The 22,868-nt window shown below is 37.1% G+C and overlaps 5 protein-coding genes across 10 annotated transcripts in view; 3 read left to right on the top strand and 2 right to left on the bottom strand.

Annotated features, from left to right (window-relative positions):
- The window catches only part of LOC104804002 (protein IQ-DOMAIN 14), a 2,100-nt gene extending 926 nt beyond the window's left edge, over nt 1–1,174 (top strand). Inside the window, exons 2-4 of the mRNA XM_010528129.2 lie at nt 12–112; nt 197–385; nt 461–1,174. Coding sequence (XP_010526431.1) covers nt 12–112; nt 197–385; nt 461–1,003 — 833 coding nt within the window. The 3' untranslated portion in view covers nt 1,004–1,174. The remainder of the gene's footprint in view (nt 1–11; nt 113–196; nt 386–460) is intronic.
- Nucleotides 1,175–1,446: 272 nt separating this feature from the next.
- LOC104804001 (vacuolar protein sorting-associated protein 32 homolog 2-like) lies at nt 1,447–3,831 on the top strand. Of its 5 annotated transcripts, none has more exons than XM_010528123.1 (8): nt 1,447–1,555; nt 1,669–1,857; nt 2,313–2,412; nt 2,541–2,626; nt 2,727–2,818; nt 3,043–3,157; nt 3,251–3,446; nt 3,555–3,831. In XM_010528123.1, the coding sequence occupies exons 2-7, from the start codon at nt 1,783–1,785 to the stop codon at nt 3,443–3,445; spliced, it is 663 nt and encodes a 220-aa protein (XP_010526425.1). In that variant the 5' UTR covers nt 1,447–1,555; nt 1,669–1,782; the 3' UTR covers nt 3,446; nt 3,555–3,831. The 5 variants fall into 5 exon arrangements, with proteins under 5 accessions (XP_010526425.1, XP_010526429.1, XP_010526426.1 ...); XM_010528127.1 differs by having other exon boundaries at nt 1,452–1,555; nt 1,773–1,857; XM_010528124.1 differs by having other exon boundaries at nt 1,459–1,555; nt 1,679–1,857.
- A 129-nt stretch (nt 3,832–3,960) lies between these two features.
- Nucleotides 3,961–5,356, bottom strand: LOC104804000 (zinc finger CCCH domain-containing protein 20-like). Its single transcript, XM_010528122.2, has one exon. The coding sequence runs from the start codon at nt 5,264–5,266 to the stop codon at nt 4,241–4,243; it is 1,026 nt and encodes a 341-aa protein (XP_010526424.1). The 5' UTR covers nt 5,267–5,356; the 3' UTR covers nt 3,961–4,240.
- Nucleotides 5,357–6,925: 1,569 nt separating this feature from the next.
- Nucleotides 6,926–10,417, bottom strand: LOC104803999 (ATP-dependent 6-phosphofructokinase 1-like). Its single transcript, XM_010528121.1, has 14 exons — nt 10,206–10,417; nt 9,792–10,071; nt 9,586–9,632; nt 9,381–9,420; nt 9,201–9,263; nt 8,999–9,136; nt 8,731–8,889; nt 8,553–8,606; nt 8,392–8,460; nt 8,174–8,303; nt 7,829–8,094; nt 7,697–7,739; nt 7,462–7,616; nt 6,926–7,296 (listed from the first exon to the last, which is right to left on the bottom strand). The coding sequence occupies exons 2-14, from the start codon at nt 9,891–9,893 to the stop codon at nt 7,093–7,095; spliced, it is 1,470 nt and encodes a 489-aa protein (XP_010526423.1). The 5' UTR covers nt 9,894–10,071; nt 10,206–10,417; the 3' UTR covers nt 6,926–7,092.
- A 5,027-nt stretch (nt 10,418–15,444) lies between these two features.
- Nucleotides 15,445–21,161, top strand: LOC104803997. Of its 2 annotated transcripts, none has more exons than XM_010528120.1 (6): nt 15,445–16,100; nt 16,450–16,627; nt 16,910–17,508; nt 17,979–18,281; nt 18,841–18,960; nt 20,524–21,161. In XM_010528120.1, the coding sequence occupies exons 1-6, from the start codon at nt 15,981–15,983 to the stop codon at nt 20,617–20,619; spliced, it is 1,416 nt and encodes a 471-aa protein (XP_010526422.1). In that variant the 5' UTR covers nt 15,445–15,980; the 3' UTR covers nt 20,620–21,161. The 2 variants fall into 2 exon arrangements, with proteins under 2 accessions (XP_010526422.1, XP_010526421.1); XM_010528119.1 differs by having other exon boundaries at nt 20,521–21,161.
- Nucleotides 21,162–22,868: the final 1,707 nt, after the last annotated feature.

Here is a 22,868-nt window from a genome sequence, read left to right as displayed (position 1 = left end):
CGCGGCTGTAGCGGCTGCGAAGGCCGCAGCCGCGGTGGTCAGGCTCACGAGTGGTCCGCTCGGTGGGAAACGGGCTGCTACGAGGATCCAATGTGCTTTCAGAGGCTACTTGGTGAATAATATTTTTTCAAGATTTTTCACAAATTTGAAAAAGTTTGTTTTTTTTTCGTGTAATAAAAATTATATATTTTTGAAGGCGAGGAAAGCGTTAAGAGCGTTAAGAGGGGTGGTGAAGATACAAGCGCTAGTGAGGGGTTACTTGGTGAGGAGGCAAGCGGCCGAGACGCTTCGAAGCATGGAGGCTCTGGTTCGAGCTCAGGCCACCGTCAAGTTCCACAGAGCTCTTCGCCGGTCCGGTTATTCCGGTTCACCCAGAAAATCCACGGTTAGCAAGTTCCCGGTTTGGTATATCTTTTACCGTACCGGATTTCAATCTTCACAATCAGTATGAAATACGCAGGAAATGTTCTCCGGATATCTGGAAAACCGAAACAATGGCGAGGAAACAGCAAAGATCGTGGAAGTGGACACGGGAGGGACCCGACCCGGAATACAAAAGACCCGGAGACCCGTTTCGACCGGGTCGGTTCTAATCGACGACCCATTTCGCCGGACGTTCTCGTCCCCTCTCTCGGGTCGGATCCCGCCCCGTCTGTCGTCGATGCCAAAACCCGACTGGGACGACACCAAGTTCCCCACGGCCCAGAGCACACCTAGGTTCGCCGGAGGCTCACCGTCGAGGAGCTCTTGCTTCTCTGTCTCCGGCGTCGGAACACCGGAGGTCGACCACCGGTGTTTCTTCTCCTCCGGTGATTTTAACCCAATCTACACGGCGGATAAAAAGTCGTTCAGGGCGAAGCAGAGGTCGCAGAGCGCACCGAGGCAGAGGTCGGAGGCCGTGAAGGTGGCCGGCGGCGGAGGAGTTCCGGTGCATAGGCCGTCGTGCTCCGGCGTTAGGGAGGCCGTGATCGGGAAAATCGATAGACTAAGGGTCCAATGGTGATTTTGTTTTGTTCCTTCAAATTGTTTTTTCAGGGTAGAATAAAATAGATATTGCTTGGTGTTTATTATCACTGGTCGTACGTTACCGTGATTTAATGAAGAGGACAGTGATAGCTTGACACAATTGATCACAAGTTTGATATATACATATAACCATCGAATTGATTGTTTAGTGAATAGAAGCCTATATATGATATATATAATACATGTAAATTGAAATCCATATAATATGAAGTAAAATATTACATTTTAAGATTCGAAAGTTTTACAAATTCGTGTGTAACATGAATATAATTCAGCCTTGGGCCGACTTTTTGCCTTTCATTTCGCAAAACGACGCCGCTCTGTCGATCGATATGGAGTTGGTATTTATCGTTTAATTCGCGTGTATGTGGTTGATCACGAGTGACCAATATATAAGTGACACGTGGAAATTCGTTGACTTCCAATGCCGTTTTGGAAAATGGTAAAGTAGCTTCGTTCGAACTCCTGCGCCGAACATCAACACGGTTAAGAAAATCTCTCCTCGTGAATCCCTAATCCATCCTCTCTGGTAGGTACTTTGGATTTTTCTCGATCTCTTTTCTGATTCCTCTCGAATTCGATTTTGAGCTTAGTGTTTATTTTGCGATGAATTTGGCGTAACGGATCCTTCGACCAATGGAGGCGTGATTAGGGTTCATCCGTTGTATTTTGGCGCGGAATTTCGGTGGTCGTTGATTGTTTTGCTTGTTGCGGAATAGATTGGAGTGGGTTTTTATACATCGCAGATAATCAACCATGTTCGTGAATCGGCTCTTCGGGAAACCCAAACCGGAATCTAATGCTCTCCAAACATTAGACAAGCTAAACGAGGTATGTCACCCGATTCGCTGTCTCTTTTTTTTTAATCCTTTTTGTTCGATCTGAAATTCGATTCGTCAGTTTCGGTTGTCTCTGTGTCGTGAATCGAATGGCTGTATCTTTTTGCTGGTTATTATTTCATGCAACAGAGAGTTTGTTGATTGGTATAACCGGGATTGGTGGTTTCAGAGACTTATGAAAGAGATATTTTCCGTGAACCGACATAATCTTGATCTTTTCAATTTCTTCTAGTTTCAATCTATTAATCTTGAATTGGATGTTCAGAATTTGCTTACAGCGACTCTGCAAAATTAAGATATCGATGGTTATAAGTTGGATTTGATCTTTCTCGATTACAAGTAGAAATGCTCCTCTGAGTTTTCTTTAGCAACTAGTTCCTTGGTGGTGTTTGAAAGAGTGGCGAAGTAGCGGTTACATCATCATCGGTTGATTCATTTTATCCGCAGACGCTCGAGATGTTGGAGAAAAAGGAGAAAGTTCTCCTGAAGAAGGCTTCTGCAGAAGTCGAAAAAGCAAAGGAATTCACCCGACTAAAGAACAAACGAGGTACCACGACTGCATCTACATGTAATCTTATAATCGTGTGTTCATATGCAAGTGTATATATGGTCATATGTATAAAATGTAACCATTTATTGTGGAATGCTAAGGTGTGTTTGTTCCCGTGCCTGCAGCGGCTATACAGTGTTTGAAAAGGAAGAGGTTATACGAACAACAAATTGAACAGCTGGGAAATTTCCAGCTGCGTATTCATGATCAAGTGAGCTTTTCCTTATCTATGCTCCTGTTTCCCGCACATTTTACAAGGCTCAGTGTTATTTGATGACTTACCACTCTTAAATACAATTTTTGTGGATCAGATGATTATGTTAGAAGGTGCCAAGGCAACGACAGAAACTGTAGATGCATTGAGGAGTGGAGCTTCTGCAATGAAGGCTATGCAGAAAGCAACGTAAGCTAATCGTATCTGCACCTACGTCTATGGAATTATTGTCCATGGAATTTTCAAAACTGCATAAACATTGCCATGAAACTCTTTCTATTTGCTCTTCATCATTGCTGGAGAGAACTGATATTTCTCCTGTCTGAGAAGAAGTACAATGTGTAAGCAGCATAAGGCTGGGATTATGGGTAAGCTGCTGCTTGTCGGTATTCTGAATCGGGTTTTGTTTGCAGAAACATTGATGATGTGGACAAGACCATGGATGAGATCAACGAGCAGACAGAGAACATGAAACAGATCCAAGAAGCATTGTCCACTCCAATCGGTGCTGCTGCTGATTTTGACGAGGTACCCTTCTCATAATTCTTTTGTCCGGTGGATATTTTCTTTTCGGATCATAAAAGAAACAAACTTTGAGAAATATTTTGGTCACCATGGCAGGATGAGCTAGAAGCAGAACTCGAAGAACTAGAAGGCGCCGAACTGGAAGAGCAACTTCTCCAGCCTGCCACGACTGCTCCTGCAGCCACGGTTCCCATGCCAGCTGGCAGGCAACCAGCTCGTCCGGCCGCCCAGAAGCAGCGGACAGACGAGGAGGATGAACTCGCAGCATTACAGGCTGAGATGGCCCTCTAAGGTGGACCACCCTTACTTCAATAAAACCGATGTGTCAATGGAGATGATTGAGGGCAATCTCAGATGTCACTGAACTCAGCTTTCTACTGTTTCCTTTGGTTAACTGCAGGTTTTTCCATGGGGAGCTTGTCACAGAGATGGAAGGGAACAGAGGATGTATATATAAGTACACGCGAGTCTATATTGGTGTGTTAGCGGCATCTAATATAAATTATGTTCTGTCGTGGATGTCATCATCTTCCATTTGTGTGGTACTTTTAGCTCTTTTTTGTTGTTGTTACTTTGTATCACGGTAATAAATAATGCTGTAATGAGATATGGATTTGCCGCTCCAAATGTACACGCCGTTTCGACCAGGTAAAACTGAACTTCATGTCGTTTTCCCACTCAGATCGTTGGAGCGCGGTGGTTAATGTGATATTCTATTATTACTGATTCAGTTTATTGTAGTTTTGTCCGTTTCTTTTCCCTAACCTCATGCAGATTACTGATCACGGGACCAACTAGATCACAAAGAGCTTAAACTTCGTATCGTATAAATACCACATCCTTACCGGATATTAATTAAAATATAATGTACCAACACATTTACATTCCCACTGGCACTGATGAACACGAGGGTGCCTTTCATCAACTAACGTGATGGTGAAAATCACCATAAACACACGCACAAAAAAAATCCTAAGCGACCAAATCATATCCACAGTATAACCCTTTAGTGCTTCCATAATATAACATCGTATATTTTAATTATTCTAACCTGGATCCGGGTCGACCCGACCCAGGCCTTTTCCTTCATATCATACAGTTCTCTTTGCTCAGTCTCTCGAACATCTTCGCTCGCAGTTCACGACCCGATTCAACCCTCTCCATCGCGGGTTCTTCGGTCATGCCCTTGTTCCATTTATCCATATACCCAATCCCAGGCCGGGTCGGGGTCGTGGGTAGGCTCCAAAACCCGAGTCCCACAACCGGATCACGTGGTGACCCGAGGCCGGACGGGTAACAACGCACCTGCGTGTTCCAAGACGAGGGAAGAGACTTTACCTTGTTCAGCTGCAAGTTCCTCAGAGACGCAACGACGTCGTTCACCGAGCTCGACCCGGAAGAACGGCTCAGTAACTGAGTCGATTCCGAGTCGGCACGAGGACTCACCGACGGAGAGCTCGATGCCGGCGACAGCGAGAACTGAAACGCCCTCGAGCAGGAGTGGCGGATCGGCGGCGACGACGACCCATCAAAGGAATCAACTCGATCCGGGCTCTGCTGCGGCACAATCCGAAGATGGTCCAGCGAGTGAGCGAAGAAGCACACGCGCCGGCGGCAGTTTCCGCTGTCCTTGCATGGCTGAGTCCGGTAACGATCCGGGTGAAGCCAACACTCGAAGACTCCATGTGCGAACTCGCAGGAGTCACCTTTCCTACAACCTCCTTTCCGGAAGTCCGGGCATGCCATCCCGGAGTAATGGTACTTCCTCGGGTCTCTCCGGCGAGCTTTCTCGCCGGGATGAGCGTACGGACACTCGGTCCAATCATGATTCCGACCATGCGCACAGGGACGAACCTTGAACTCGTACATGCGAAAATGGTCACAGGAATAGACGTCAACGGGAGAATCGGGACCCGGAAAATCCGTGTCGGATTCCGGACTCAGTTCGTTCGACGGTAGATAACGCTGTAGTGCCCTCAAAGCTTCAAGCACGTTCCCGCCAGAGTTTCCGATCGCCGGGGAATACATCTCCGCCGCAACGTGGTCTTCAGGAATCGGCCATGGATGAACATGAACCCTCGGATGAGGTCGGTGAGTTTCTCCAATCATCATTTTTTCCCGGCGAACTCACACGCGTCGATTTTCTCCTTTCTCGGGAGGTAGGTTTGTGCCTGCCAAATAACCGGCAAAGCTGTGCGTGATTATATATAAGCTGATGGAGAGTGGTGGGGTTAGTTTTTAACCATGGTTAGGTTAAACTGTAGTTTGCTTCTCTGCGACGTGTCTGTGAGGTTTGCATTCAAAACAGCGGCGTGAGACTCATCCACGCGGTGGGTTACAGTGACGTGGCTATAGGTTACTCGACTTTGAAAGAATTACAGTAACAGCGCCGTGACTGAATTATTTCTAAACAAGACATATAGATTCACTTTTGTATCGCCCCTTGTGTTCCGAAAGCGGTGGAACCTTGGAATAGATACGCTTGGCGAGACGACAAAACACATCATCCCAACTTTTATTATTTTATCCTTTTTTATATTCGCATAACTAATCCGAACACAGAATCGTGGGTTTAAAAAAACATGTAGATCATAGTTTCACGAACAAATTATGATTTTAAAACAAACAAATTGAGAATTGAAATTCACTATTTTTCTTTTTCAATGTTTATTATTACAATTATTATTATATTACAATAAAATAATTACATTACTATAGACAAGTTTCTTTATTGTAAAATGAAAGGGGATAAATAAGTGTCGGACATGTTGGAACAATTTTGTGTGTGATAACTTTGAGAGGCATTAAAGAGACACTTATTAAGCTTCTTTACTAATTTCAGAAGCAATTCCATATCCATATTTTTCTTCTTGAGTATTGCATTTGCTTATATATATATATATATACACAGATGCATGTACGTATATATGCGTGAGTATGTTGTGCATATGATAAGAATGCCACCTCTGAAGGAAGCATCTCCCATGAGGGATCATGCTCCATGCATGACCGACCATTACAACTCGAAATCTTGTACGAATCATAAACCATTTTTTATTTTCTCATGGCAACTGCATGATGGACCGATGTAAAATGCATTTGTTATTTACATAAATAGTAGCTGGGCTTTTTTAATCAGAATGTATTCACTATTACATCGGTTCCCATTAACTGAATGAGAAGAAAGGTTATATGCCATATGGTTATGAAAATAATACATGCACAATTGCAAAGTAATTAAATGCTGCAATAGTCAATGTTTAATTATATATAAATATAGATTATGAGCAAATGTTTAAGGATTTTTTCCTATATAATATCTACGGGGCAGCCTATCACGTGATCTGTTTTTCAAGGCACGGGATATTAGCCTCATTTCAGGACACGTGTCGTATATCGGAAACGCATAGATCCGTTTGTGTTGCTTTTCCATTTTCACTTCCCGACAAAAAGATTACGAAGATTACATACTGACATAATAACTAATAAGTAAAAAATAAAAAAAAAAATACTAAGAAAAAAATTAAAGAGAGAATATCTGGGAAAATCGTACGGAATATCCACGTGTCGTCAGACTCGTCACTCTTTCGGCCTTTGACAATCGACCTGTCTTTGTCTTGGTGACACGCCACGACATGGATGCATGAGTCGCAGCGATCTCGACACGTCTTCCGCTCAAAACCTCTGATTCAGCTGGAAGCTTTGACCAGCCTAGAGCCTCTACGAGGGCCAGAGTCTTTGCTCCCCAACTTAAGAACATTTTCAGAAACATTACAGCAAATTGCAAGCTTGGAATGGTTTTATTCTTTACATAGTCCAATCCTCCAATGAGTCACTAACCCTTTCCCCTAATGACAAAAAAAAAAAAACAGTTACAAACTTAGACAACATCTTCAAGCTTCAGAAAGAACCATCTCCTGAAACATGAATGTTCGCTTTCAGACAGAGTTGTTCACAATTTCTCCTTGGTCCAGGCATTGACCATTCCCCAGCAACTGGGTCGACATTGATTCTCCTGTATCCTCTTTCTTCTCCACCAAAACATCCTTGTGACTCACGAAACTCGGTTGGTGAGTCGAAGACAGAAGCCTCGCCCACATTCTGTCTGTGATCACTACCTTGTTCTGTTTTTCAGTGATCCTCTGCGCAAAAGCCAAGAAGAAACCCCCTCAAAACGTGTTAAAGATGAATTATTGTCCTTGAACCAAGAACAAGAACAGGTTTCCAGCAGAGTCTAGATCAAGAGCCCATCTCGGCGTTAGCACAAAACTCTGTAGCTGAGAATGCAGGCAGGCTGAGAGACTTACATCGAAGGGAATGTAAGTATGTCTGCCATTGACGAGACCAACGGTGAAGCCAGTGTACCCGGCCATGGCGCCATGAACAGCGCTTTGAGCTAGAAGCGTGCAGTATACGTTATCTGATGCGTTGCTAGGAATAGCTCGGATCATGTACGTTGGATCTGAAGCCGAAAACAAGCACATCATACACACTATACAGTTCCTCAGCCAAGCTTTAATCAAGACCCAGATTAGATTATACCTATGTATTTGAGGCTTATGGTCATCTTCTTGGCAAAATGATCCTGCAGAAGAATCAGAAGAAGAGCAAGAACACGTCTCAGCCATTGTCAAGAAGCTACTCTCACATAAAAGAAATGGTGAGACAGGGCACCTTGATCCGTTGTGATATCCACAGGCCGATGTCTTGTAGAAGTTTATTACCAGAAGCATCCTTGAGAGTCATGGACTGTATGCTCTCAGACAACAGCTCCTGTCCCGCCCCTTCTGCAATCACGATTACCATGTGACCATTCTCCTTGAGCCGTTTCTCGATGAATTCAAAGAGCCCGCCTTTGCCTTCAAGGTAAAAAGGCGATTCTGGGATCAAGCAACAGTCCACATCTCGGCTGGCTAGAGTAGCATACATTGCAATGAAACCTGCAAAAAGCTTATTGTTCAAACCCGATAATCTCATCCTATACCGGGTATAAGTAGTATTAGTTTAATATTAGCTTACCGCTATACCGTCCCATTAACTTCACGAGGCCTATGCCGTTCTCAGTACTTGTAGCTTCGACATGGGCTGCATTGATAGCACGTTGAGCCTCTTCAACAGCCGTGTCAAACCCGAAAGATCTATCAATAACCTATTAAGAAAGGACACCATGTCATCTTTCTCAACATCCATAATGAATCAGAAACTATCCAGAAATCCAGGTCAGGGATAAGATTTACAGGAATGTCGTTATCAATCGTTTTCGGGATTCCAGCAACAGCAACTTTCAGTCCACGCCTCCTGATTTCCTGCAGAGGAAGTAATTGAAAGAAATATAAAAAAACGGGTTTAACCATCTCATAACCAAGACAAGGAACTGATCATATGGGTGACAAAGCACCTGGAATATAACAGCTGCACCTTTCTGGGTTCCATCTCCACCAATTATGTAAACCTGGTGAAAATGGTAAAAACCCAAATCAGAAACAGCAACTCGTTGTCATCTCATCTCAATGGTTTCACATTTCTATACTTTAGGATCCACAGATTCTAAGAAAGATTATGCAATTTTCAAGAACCTGGTTAATCCCGCGATCTTGAATGCTGTCAACGATCTTGGTGGTATCATGACCACCTCTAGAAGTACCGAGGACCGTGCCTCCACGTTTGTGGATATCGTTCACAACTTTCGGGTCCAGAGGGATTGTGTTTTTCGCATAAAATCCCCTGTAACCTCCCTGAAACACGATTATTCCCATAGAAACATGAACCCCGGAAGGAAACTCTGTAACATTGAGCAATGCAAAGGATAATGCTAGAGGTGGAGGTTTCACATCAATGGCTTACATCTATTCCAAGGATCCTTGTTACACCGTACATGTAAGATAAGCCACAGACTATTTCTCTGATAACGGTATTGAGCCCCGGACACAGGCCACCACACGTGACAATGCAAGCAAGAACATCATCCGCCGCAAAATATACCTTCAAATAATCGATTCCGTCATAAGGATTCAATGACGTATAGGGGATAAAAAGACGGAAATACCTTTTGCCGAGGCCCAGCACGCCGGAAATGCGTTCCTCTAGGAGTTTCAGGATGAACAACTATCTGCAAGACCATTCATGCTAATCTCATACGATGTAATTTACAACCCTCGAGTTCAAATGCAAGATTTAAAGTAAACCAATTCCTTTTTGAAGATGTGAAAGGAGAGAATTTACTGACCTTTTCAGGGATCGTATCATCCTCATCGACGAAATATTGCCTGAAATACATAGAAAACGACGAGAAACTCTAAATTACAAGCTTATCAATCAGCAAAAGCCTAAGCATTTCAGAATAAGATAAGCCATATTGATTCCACTACAGAGAAAAGTTTCCGACTTGGACATAAAAATGAGTTCTTGGATTAAGTAACGCGCCCACTTACCTGACAACAGAGTATGAAGGATTGTCTTGCAATGGATTTGGATATGTCTGAAACACCACACGACACAATAATCAATGAATCAAGAAGAAATCGTGGCATTTTCCCGGAAATGCCTCCGAATCGCTGGCAATTTCCCGGAAACCAAACAGGGGGATCGATCAGAAGTAAGATATTATACAAACAGAAGACAGAGAAATCATTCGTACAGGAAGATTCGGGATGTAATCGGACAAATGTGGGACATCTTCCAGGACGTAACCAGCGGGGCCATTAATGATCTTCCTGTCGGAATTTCCGGCAGACGCCATAACCAACCTTGTCGGAGATCCGATTCTCTTCTTACCCGAACCCGAAATGATCAGACGCAGACCCGAATCAAAGCTCAAAGACCGATACTTTCTACTGATGAGAGGGATCCGACAACCCAAATGATGATCCGACAAGGGAGATTTCAGAGGGGCGATCCGTGCTGATGATGACCGGAAACTAGACGAATCCATGCAAAGAAAGATTGAAGAAAGTTATTACCCATTTTTATGCCAAACAACCCAAAAGGCAATGGAGGGTTTGACTTGAACTTTTCCAAAAAATGCAAAAAAAAAATAAAATAAAATGCGCACCTTCAACAAAAATTGGAAATCAATTAGAAGAGGAAACCGGAAGAAACAGGAACAGGGAAGAAGAAGATCCGTTTATGGGTTCTGGATGAACTGGAAGTAAACAAGTGGCGAAACCTTTGTGTGTTTGATCTCTTGCTTTATGCTCCGAAGATTCAAGACTTGTTTCTGATAAGAAATGTCTGTGATTGAGTGGAGAGAGTAGACCCTTCATATCATTGAAGTCCTTTTCTCTATTTTAATACAGATCTGGGCAGTTAAGTGATAATTATAGTCAAGATTGCATTGGATTGATCTGAGAAAACAAACTTTATTTAAAATTTTGATTACTCTAAATAAATTTTTTCATATATTGAAATTTTAAACCTCTTATAAATTAAATAAAAATATATAAAATATTTATTTTATTACTTTCAACTTAAAATATATTATACTAATATGAATGAATTCTTATTGTAATATGTAGTTTGAAATGAAGAAATGATAATATATTAAATATTTAATATTTTGTTGAATATTTATAATATTTTTATAAATATTTAGATTTATTTGCATTCCGTAGCAATTATGTTTTTGGAATTTTTTTATTAAAACTCATCTGTTTCATAAGAGTATTATATTATTATATTTTTTTACAAATTAATATTTATATATAGCTAGATGGAGTGTCAAACAATTTTCTAAATTTCTTAAATCAATGTTATTTTGAATGTTCGTTATTATTGACCGTTAATTTAATCTTATGTTAATCTGGGTAACAAGAGTACCACTACTAACAACATCACATCAATAAAATATGCCCCATCGCTCATGTTACCAAAATTTTCCAAAAAAATAAAAAATATATATACATGTACACATACACATATATGTACATATATACACATACATATATATACACAAATACACATATACACATACATATATATACACTTACATATATGTATACACGCGCATATGTATGTGTATATATATATACATAAGCATGCATAACAAAAATTTTAGTTTTTAGATAGTTGAGATTTAAATGAATGTTTATCGAATATTAAAAATTTTATATTTTTAATATTAATAACTTATTTGAATTTATAGGTGATTAAGATTTTAAAAACGATCATTAAAAATTATGAATTTCGGCATGCAATATGCAGGGATCCACTGAGCATGCCATGTATAACCCGTTTTCTGTTTTTCGTTTAATACATTTCAATATAAAAATCATGGGATATATATATAGTAAAAATATTGGATCCATTTTTCAGACAATAATATAAAAGGTTTTCTTTATTTCAAAATGATATTTTTCCGTAGAAAAAATTGATTTTAAGGTTGTTGTATATATATGGTTTTTTATTCTGTTAATTTCGGTTAACGATTAAATTGTTATTATGATGTATCAAATTCTATATATAATATTTTCAATGAAATACTCATATAATACTCATGTTTTATAATTAATATGAGGCTGATGAAACAAATTTACTAACTAAAGAGGTGTGTCTATGTACAATTGTTGTATTGAAATTTTGCCAGAGTCTTGTAAGCTTATGTATGTGACGGTGTCTCACGCCATCTATGTATCAATTAGAAAGAAAAAAAAAGGGTCTCACGTATATCTCTATTTAGAAAAGAATAATAGATTAACTATTTATTTAACTAGAATATATATAAATAACAAAGAAATAACAAGGTGTATGGCGACACTATACATAATATTAAGACTTATTTGATTAATTGAAGTGTGGGACGAATTGTCAAATGATCTGCCATTTGGAATATTCTTAATTTTTATCTTTTAAGTGCTTGGAAAAGCATATTCTTGGCATCAAGGACGACGGATATATATATATTGTCATGGTCTTGGAATATGCTACATATATATATATATATTAAAATTATTAGTAGAATTGGCCCATTTTGGGTCGGCTCGATATTTTCACAAGGCTTTTCGACAAACGATGGTTTCCTCCAAACATAAATATATGGGCCCGGCCTATCTAATTCATAAGCCTAACCTTTAGAGCCCATTAATTATATATATATATATATATATATATTACATATGATGCATATGGATGTGTGTGTGGGTGTATATCATGGATCGGGCAACTAGCTATTATTTTTGTTTCTCCTTTGTCAAATGACAAACATAGAACGAACGAATTGGGCAATTAGGTGTTATTTTTATTTTTATTTAAAACCGGTCAAAAAATTATTAGATGCAGATGTTTTTTATATTTAAATTAATATTTTACAAAGGATGGAGAAAATTGTAGAAAAGCAACAACAACGGTGATGATGATGATGATACCTTTAGACAGAGGAGCAACCATGGGCATCTCTATATGTTCATACGGACATGTCTTTGGTCCCTCCATGATGTCATCGTTTGACTGTCCAAAATTTCGGAATTTCATATTTAATATATATATATACACACATGTATATATTCTCCTTTTTTTTCAATTAATTGTGATTTTTCCTGTCGTTGGACTTCGATTTGTTTTGTCTCATCTTAATCTAAACTTACTTTACAACTGTTTACCGTTTACGAGGAAATATTAATATTTATTATGCTTATATAATATCAACATCTTTCCAAGTTTGGTAAGAAGTCTTCATATACTTATTATTAGTTTATGTATAGATGGCTTTCATCGGTTTATGTTTGGTTATTATGAATCATTTCGGTTTAGAAGTGTGATAATTGGATTTGTATTTAATTTTCGGTTTACTTGTGAATCGTTATTTTATTTTATTTTTTTTATAACTTAGGAATCTGCAACCAGTGCGGTAAACCTGTTAAAGGTTTAGCTCTCAAATTCATTATTTTATTATTCAATTTTTTTTAAAGTTGTATACTATATGGAATACAAAGAAAATTTTCTCATTATATTTCTTCATTTTCTCACTCATTCTATTTATTTAATATTATATTAAATTTATAAGGCAACATATTTCACAAGGGACAAGAAAGTACAATGTAACGTTCCATCTCATAACGTGATAGTTTTGTAACAAAATATGTGTATTCGAGTGATGATAGTAAGCTATTTTATTATAATAAGATATATTCCATAACGATAAAAAAATATATTCTTTATAATTAAATAATTGAATTACGTGTATTAACGAGAAATCTTGCAGATTAGATATTGAAACCATACGTAATCTGATCAAAGAAGGGTTACAAGGTCTAAAACTCTAATGAAAAGATCTTAAACATTGACCGACAGGTTTTGTGGGGGCCACACAATCCTCTTATCGTACAGAATACGAACTGTTTGAGTGTAATTAACAAAAACCAATTAATTATTTAACTAATAATTAAATAAAACAGCGTGTCCGCAAATCAAGAAAGATTATAGTCGAAGAAGTTTTCCGGTCCAACGTCCCTTTTCAGATTATAATTATATTATTAGATATCCTTTATCCCGACATTCCTAATTTAGTTTTGGAGACTCTTAAACTAATTATATTTAATCAGATATCAACTTTGATAAAAAAGAAAAAATCACATTGAAAAATATCTATTCATAATACTATATGTAAAATCCAAAAAAAAATATGCTATGAAATTTCGTTTTCGTCTATATCAATAAAAGTTATTAATCATATATCTTTTAAGATATAGTCCCATCTTGCTTCTTTACCATAAAAGAATTTACAAATTACAACTAGGAGTGGACATTTTGGATTTCACTTCGGGTTCACTTCGATTATATTCGGGTTCGGTTATTTCGATTATAAAAAAATATAACCATTTGGTTTTTATATAAACTTCGGTTCAATTCGGTTCGGATTAGTTTTTCAAAGAAATTAACGGTTTTTTCGGTTAGTTTTTTAATCGGTCCGATTTAGTTTGGTTTTGATTTTTTCGTGATTAAAAAATCATAAGCGTTCAATTTTTATATCGGATTCAATTCGGTTACGGTTATATCTTATTCGGTTCGATTCGATTCGATTATTTGGTTAATAACAGTAATGGTCATCCCTAGTTACAACTACAATAAAGAAAAGAAAAGGGTTATAGTTGATATTAATAAATATTTATTATCATATCTTTTGATTATGGAAAATACTTTAGACAATTTTATTCACAGCTATTGATATATAAAAGAGGGTAGATATTAATTCTGCCTAATCTTGATGTGTGCTAAACAAAAGAGTATATATGTATGTATATGTGTGAAATACAACAATACATACGGTGTGTATATAAATATAAAACGTATATAAGAGGGTTGGTGGGGTCCATATGATATATGATGAGGACTGCTCAAGTTGCCTTACTAATCAAGCAACCTCTTAATTTCTTTCTCTCTCAAAGGAAGGAGGAGAGGGAAAGAAAAACATATTGAATACCAAAAGAATCATGAAATCACCTCTCCAGCTCGATACCCATGTGAGTTCTTATCATCTTTTTTTTTTCCCCTCCTCCTTTTTCTTTATATCGCTCTGAACAATGTTTCTTAATCTTGTTTATAATATACTCTACGCTAATATATTGTATAAATCAAAGTATTCATTTAATTATTGGTTTGGGATAATGTATTTACGTCTGCATATTATAAACACCGATATTTAAAAAAAATCAACAAGTAATGATACATATGTAAAGCAAAATTCAAATTACTCGAGTGTGTGTGTGTGTGTGTGTATCAACGTCTGCATTTATGTGTTATTTAAAGTATTTATGAATCGTCTAGAAATTTAAACTTCTGTCTATACATATATTTAATGCCTTAATTTTAGTTTATCAAAAAAAAATTACATGCATATGTTATAAGGAATATAATAGGTATTCTATCGAAAAAGAAAAGGAAAAGAAAAGTAAAAAAAATGTAGAAGGTATGTCCCACCTGCATAGTATACGGATCCACATGCATACATACACGTATATCTCAATGTATGCATAGAAGGTTTTCCATATACATACGCATACACTGACCACAAACGTACATATATACAGGGACGTACACATACAAGTGTGCGCATATCTACGCATTTGCAGCTACAAGTGTATATAACAAAGTAAGGGTTTTAATATATTTTTCTATGTGATATATATATATATATATATGGAAATAACATAATATAATAAATATTATAATTTACAATTTTGTGAGTGAGGCAGAAACCGCCTCAGAGAGACACAGCGGCTTCTTAAATCAGCAAAGGCACACAGGCGGTCAGTGGATGGTTTCAGGCTCACCTTTTCCTTTTTCTCTCTCGCTTCTTCAGTTAAAGTTGAGAGAGAGAGAGAGAGAGAGAGAGAGAGATTTAGCATTCCAAAATCCTATGTTTATTAATTTATAGCTTCACATCCAACTCTTGCCGTCTCTTCTTCTTCCTTCTTCTTCTTTGTCTGGTTCTTGATTTGCACTCCCTCTCTTTCTGGTCCTCTGTTTCCTGATTTCAGTGTGTCTGAGATTTATTGACAGATCAAGTTTGTTCTTTTAGCATATTTTGAGGCTTATTCTCGAAACCCAACAATTCTCTTTCTTCTTACATGTCTTGTTATTGTCTCTTTTAGATATTTCAAACCCCTCTTTTGTCTTTGTCTCATCAAATGGTTTCTGTCATGTAGAGAGAGAGAGAGAGAGAGAGGTTAGTTTCGAAATCTCGACAGGATATGATCAGAAGAAGCGCTTTATTATCTCCACAGTACCAACAAGAAGACCGAAATCGAGACCACGATCTCATCTAGCGCACGGGATAACATAAACAGACAAATATCTTTCAGAAATCAACAAGAAATTGGGGGTTCGATCGATCATGAACAAGAGCAATCCGGGTCCGGTCACCGGGTCGGATCTCGATGCCAAGATCGAAGAACACCAGCTTTGTGGATCCAAGAAGTGCCCTAGTTGCGGCCACAAGCTCGATGGCAAACCGGTAATATTCTTTCTTATTATTTTCTTTCATTTTTTTTTTAAATTGAGTTTTACTTTCTTTTTAAATTTGTTTTAGGTCACTAAGAAAACATTTTTTAAAAGAAGAATAAAAGAATCAATGGAGAACATCAAGAATGATGCCCGATGTTTTATTCTCTCGCGAAGCTGGAATTCAAATCCAGTTCTAAAAGCGTCTATATACGCGTGTGTATATATTTATGTATATACGTGCTTACATGTGTTCCCTTTTCCGGTTTATATTCCTCTCCTTTTTTCCTTAATCTCTGCTTCTTTTATTAATTATCCTTTATTTTTATTTTCTGGATCAATTTGAAACGTATGATGATAAGGATTGGGTTGGTTTACCGGCTGGGGTGAAATTTGACCCGACGGATCAAGAACTGATAGAACATCTCGGAGCCAAAGTCTTGGCTAAAGACACGAAGTCCCACCCTCTCATTGACGAATTCATCCCCACCATTGAAGGCGAAGACGGCATTTGTTACACCCATCCCGAGAAACTCCCCGGTACACATATATACACACACTCACACACGCATATGTATGTATATATGTCATCACGTTCTTCGACCATCCATGCAGTCCATGCTTAATTAAATGGATAGGCTAAAGGCACTAAACAGGCACAAAATATCACATGCTTGTATCTTTTATTAATATATAATATCATATGGAGTTTATGGAAAACATTGGGTCATACCAAAGTTTGAATCTTTTTTATTTTTTGGGTAGACAAGAAACTAAAAAAGATGTGTCCTTTTTCTTCTTATTCTGGGTTTTATTTGGTAGGAGTGACGAGAGACGGGTTGAGCAGACATTTCTTCCACAGGCCGTCAAAGGCGTACACAACGGGGACAAGAAAACGGAGAAAGATCCAAAACGAATGCGACATACAAGGATCGGGAGAGACAAGGTGGCACAAGACTGGCAAGACAAGACCGGTCATGATTAACGGCAAGCAAAAGGGTTGTAAGAAGATCTTGGTTCTCTACACCAACTTTGGAAAAAACCGGAAACCCGAGAAGACCAACTGGGTGATGCATCAGTACCATCTAGGGACACACGAGGAAGAGAGAGAAGGAGAGCTCGTCGTGTCAAAGATCTTCTACCAAACGCAGCCTAGACAATGCAACTGGTCGTCGGAGAAAAGCTTGAACGTCGCCGGAGAAGGAAGCAGCACCGAACATGCCGGCGCTACTGCCATAAGGAGAGATCACAGTGGAACTAGTGGAAGTTGTTCTTCTAGGGAGGTTGTTACTGTTAATCCTCAGATGGGTCGGTCCGCTGAAATCGCTACACCTCATCATGTTGCCACGGCTGCTGCTGGCCTTCCCAGTTACTCCATGGATCAACTCGGCTTTGTCCCCTTTAGGAAGAGTTTTGACGAGGTATGTGTCACTAATCTCTTTTATTTTTGTATATTCCTTCCGTTTGATATCTATTCTCATGATACAAAACGACGAAATAACTGTTCAGATCATGTTTAGGGGATCTCTAACAGTTGTAAAATATTTTTTTACCTTGGGATAAATTGGGTTCGAATCCATTTAACTTGTCTGTTGCCATGTCTCTCACATGGGGTAAAAGTGAAAACGACTAGGAACCGTCGTGAAGAAGATGGCGAGGGGTTACTTTTGGATATTCTCTTGGCTCGCATTACACGAAATGAGAACTATTCTATCCCCTTTTAATTTGGTCCTTTCTTGATTATCATTTTTTAACTAACGATATGGCATAGTTTTACCCGAAAAATAATAAATTTAGAAAACAATGTCCAAACCATATATGACTGAATGTGGATAAGGCAGAAGCGTTAGCAAGAAACTGCTAAATGTGGATGAACTTTTGGTGTTTTCAGGTGGGAAGGGAAGCCCCTACGCATGCCACTTGCGATGACGTGCCTGAGCAACATCATCATCATCATCATCATGGATCATCGTCATCGTCATCACATCACATTGCACATGATCATCATCAACATCAACATCGACATCAAGTAGTGGCCAGTGCTGCTGCTGCATTCCACATTAGCCAGCCTACTCATCCAGTAGTATCCACCATCATCTCTCCATCTTCTTCACTGCACCATACTTCCATCAACATCGTCGAGGAGAGTCCTTACCATATCCCTAGAATCTTGCTCTCGAATGAAACTTTTCAGGTAATATAGAGCTAGCAGACCGAATTTCTCCTCAATTCATGTCTGCAAAAAAAAAAATCTTAGATTAATATTATAACCGATTGGATAACCGAAGTTATTGTCTTACTTTATTGTGGTTTCCATATTAGGGTTTAAAAGGGTATTTGCATTTGCATGCATGTGGCTTGGTTAAGAAACTAATGATGAAGCTCCCACCACGAGCATGCAGAAAAAAAAAACAATAAAAAGACAAAAAAAGAACGGGTTATTACAAAGATCATGGTCCTGTTTAGGGGGAGAAAAAAAAATCAAATGATGACGCCTGGTCATGATTTTCAGAAACGTGACTAACCAACAAGCCAACAAAAGCTGGGGGCACTTTTAGTGTCAGCCAACCCGAGAACAAGTAGTAAACTGCTTGTCCTTTCTCATGAAGAGACAATATGATTTTTGGTTTGACAATGGATAATGTTTTGTTTTTTTCTTGAATCTAATATATATATATATATATATATATGCGATAATAATAAAAATTTGTTTTTTTTGTGTGTGTGTGTTATTGACCGAATTTTGGATTCAGACACAAGAAGAACATGATCAGCAGCAACATCATGGGAAGATGGGAGGGAGGTCAACGTCCGGATTGGAGGAACTCATAATGGGATGCTCTTCCTCTGCTTCTCATCATCATGTAAAAGATGTAAGTTCATTCATCATTCCTTTTTTTTTTTTACTCTGAATTTCATGAATTCCCCTTTTGCCTCCCCATTTTCAAAGAATTTTTTTTAAAAAAAAATAAATAAAAACTAAAATAAAAAGGCACTACAAAGGTATCTATTTTTTACGCATGGAAGTTTTGTGTTAATTTTATAAAACTAATATGAATTTTTCTGAAATTGTGAAAAGAAAGTGGCCTGTCTAAATTTTTATTTGAAATTGTAAGACAATTGTGTTAGTCTCACTATGAAAGTTAAAAACTCGGTCATTGGATTACACGCATTTTCAAAAAGATTCCAGAAATGATCTATCTTTTCTTGGTGAAAAAAAAATATCGATATTATTTATTATTTACGTACCGAATTTATTAGGGTTTCCAAATGGCTACTGAAACTGGTAATTTATACCGCATTTTTAGTCATATATTAATGTAGCGAAGTATCGTTTTGTAATTTTTTAGTACTAAACAATTTTTACATATATGGAAGATAAAATGCACCTTATTAAATGGATACATAAGTTATTAAAATATTGGGTATATATGAGTTTATAATTTGAATGAAAGTGGGGAATAAAATAAATTCCCTTTTTCTTTTTTTTTTCTTTTTTTTTTGTGTCTCTTTACTTAATGGGTGTAGCGAAGTATCGTTTTGTAATTTTTTAGTACTAAACAATTTTTACATATATGGAAGATAAAATGCACCTTATTAAATGGATACATAAGTTATTAAAATATTGGGTATATATGAGTTTATAATTTGAATGAAAGTGGGGAATAAAATAAATACCCTTTTTCTTTTTTTTTTCTTTTTTTTTTGTGTCTTTTTACTTAATGGGAAAGAGTTAAAACAGTGTTAAGAAAACAAAATCAGAAAGAAAAAAAAAGGAAGAAGAAGAAAGAGTGGTGTTGCTTTCATGATAGTCTGCTTTTTACAACTAAATTATTCTATTAGAAATTTTGTCAGATTCTTTTATTTTTCTTTTCTATTTAAATTTCTAAGACTTCGCGGTATTTTTTAAGTTTAATTTGACTGTAAGGAAAACCAAAAGAAAAGGAAGGGAAGTGAGAGAAAACTTCTTTTCCCCCATACATAGGGCTAGTCAAGAAGAGCATCCAAGAATATCTTACATGGATTTAAATAAAATACATTGAAATCTTAATATTCGATCTACAAATTAGTTTTCTTTAAAAAAATAGTTAACATATATAAATCTATATATATATATGCATGACTTTAGTTTGGGCACATGTCCTTATGAAGTGGGCGATGGTTTTCTTCGCTTTATAAGTTAAGAGAAGGGAATGATGGTATTGTATTGTATATTATATGATCTTTTTTCATGCGTAGTCCCTCGCGAGACATAAGTAGATTTCATTGCTTTTGTGTGGGGGAAAGCACGTCCAAGTTCTTTTTAATCCGTCAAAACCTCAATCGAATTCACAGAGATTCTCAATTATTTTAAAAATATCTATGATATGTGGTCATATATGCATGTATATAAATGCATATAATTGAGATGCATACTTTTCACTTTGTTTTAGCAGGACTCATCAATGGAAACCCCACAAGAAGCCGAGTGGTTGAAGTATTCGTCCTTTTGGCCGGCCCCGGACTCTGACAACCAAGATCATCATGGGTAGGTATGCCATTTTCAATCCATGACAACAAAACAAAAGTGAAAAAGATGTTGCATCATCATATATCATTGGCATGATGATGATGATCATTATCATCACTATATCATCCACGAAAATTGTGTCTTTTGGAAACGGGGGTTTGGAGAAATCATACGGCGATCCGGTCTATTATGGAATATCCCACACTCGCATCAATCTTGTCCGGTCGGGGAGAGAGAGAGAGAGAGAGAGAGAGAGAGAGAGAGAGAGAGAGAGGAAAGAGGAGAAAAAGAAGTATGGGAAAAGCTGTTTATATTCCTATAGACAAAGTGGAAGGGAGAACCAAAGAAGCTCAAAGCCATCCCAACATCTTTGCATGAAAATTATCAACAGTACCTTATATAATTAGATATATAATATACATATATGTATATGCGTATACATCACCTTTGTACTCACGAATATTACAATTAAGCAATTCTTTTCTTCATTGCGTCGAGTTGTTTTCATGTCTGAAGTATAATTCCTTTGATTTGCATATTTTACACATCATCTTGTTGTCGGTTATAATAGATGTTAAAGATTTAATCTTTTTTACTACTATCTTTCGCTACTTTTCTCCCGCTTTTTTTTTATTTGCTTTTTGGATGAATAGTAATTATGTTCTTCTTTAGCACTTGGGTCTGCATGAAAACCCTAATTATTCCAATAATTCCTTTCTTCTAACGACGTATGATGTCATTTAAACATGTTTTTGAAAAATGGTGATAAAATATCATTGATTTATGATGTAAATCATCAAAATTTAATGTATGATCTCTAACAAATGCAAGTCATGCTTATGATTTGCACTAGCCACCATAAATAATAATAATAATAAAGTAATCGTTTCTCTACCACAAGTCAATCGACATATAATGTATTTACTCTTCGGCGTTTGAAATGTTGGAATCAAATAAAAAGTAAACATTTTTCTAGTTTTGCAAATATACAATATGTATATATATGTAAGAGATACATAAATTAAATTGGAAGTGGGTGTTGGTTGGTTTGAAGCAACGGAGGAGGGAAGCGACCGAAGTTTGGTTCGTGTTCGGTCAGATTTGAATTGAAATTTTTGTTGAATATGGAATAATGGAATCTATACCAACAGAATAAGCAGTAACGTCACCTAGCAAAACCACTGTCTACTGTTCTTTTTTTTTTTTGCTCGGTCTCTTTGGTTTTTTGTCCATACTCATGTGTGTGTGTGTATATATATTCCACTTTCTTTTGGCATCACCAAAAGAGCTCTTAACCCATCTATTATTTGTTACAATTTAAAGATATATATGTAAAATGTTTTTGAAATCTTTCATGTACTAGTATGTGTATATACATATATATATATATATAATATTTTCACAAATTTGCCTTTACCAAATGAATGTTAAAGGTTGAAATGAGAGAGAGAGAGTAAATGTTTGAGTTCATGGGACATTGGGGGAGAGGGTACTAAAGCAAAATCAACATGGGGGAGAGATGAGAGCTTTTGCACGGTAGGTTCTGAAAATAATCGAATAAAGGAGCAAACAGACAAGAGCCACCTTTACTTCTTATATATTTATTTGCTTTCTCTCTTTTATAAATCTAACCTTCCATTAAATAATTTTAAACTCGTATTTCCTCGAAATCTCTCTAACCACATCCCCTTGTTTATTACCATTATTATTTTTAATATTTATTATATGTATTTTGTTGGTATACATATTACTACTTTTGTATGAACATATGATATTGGAAGGAGAATTTCACTTGCATTGGATTCTTAGAACGTACGAAATCATTTAAACTATACATTATAATTATGGAGATTTTCTCGACAAGAAAATCTCATATATAAAACAAAATTAAGATTCCTCATCGTTTTCATGTTTTTTTTTTTATAAAATCAATTCATTTTGCATAAAATAGAAATCCACTAGCACTTATTTTTTTCTATATGTATAAACCAATTCAAAAAGCAGCTCCACCTAGATGAGCAATATATTGTAAAAATCACCATAAATGATATGGAAGAAATATATTCCATGGCTCTACGGACACCCAAAGAGCAACCTCTTTCAAACTCGAGAATCAATCGTTAATATATAAGCCCTTCGATTATACGTCTATATATATATATATATATATACATTCAAAATTGTGTCTCGTCATATGATAAAACAAATTCGAGACCATGGAATTATGCAAACTATGGTATATTATTGAGGATTAATTTGATTAGCAATAAG

This window comes from Tarenaya hassleriana, unplaced genomic scaffold, assembly GCF_000463585.1.
Source record: "Tarenaya hassleriana unplaced genomic scaffold, ASM46358v1 Cleome9, whole genome shotgun sequence".
Taxonomy (NCBI): Eukaryota; Viridiplantae; Streptophyta; class Magnoliopsida; order Brassicales; family Cleomaceae; genus Tarenaya; species Tarenaya hassleriana.
The sequence above is the reverse complement of the archived record's forward strand: the minus strand, read 5'-3'. Positions and strand labels throughout refer to the sequence as shown.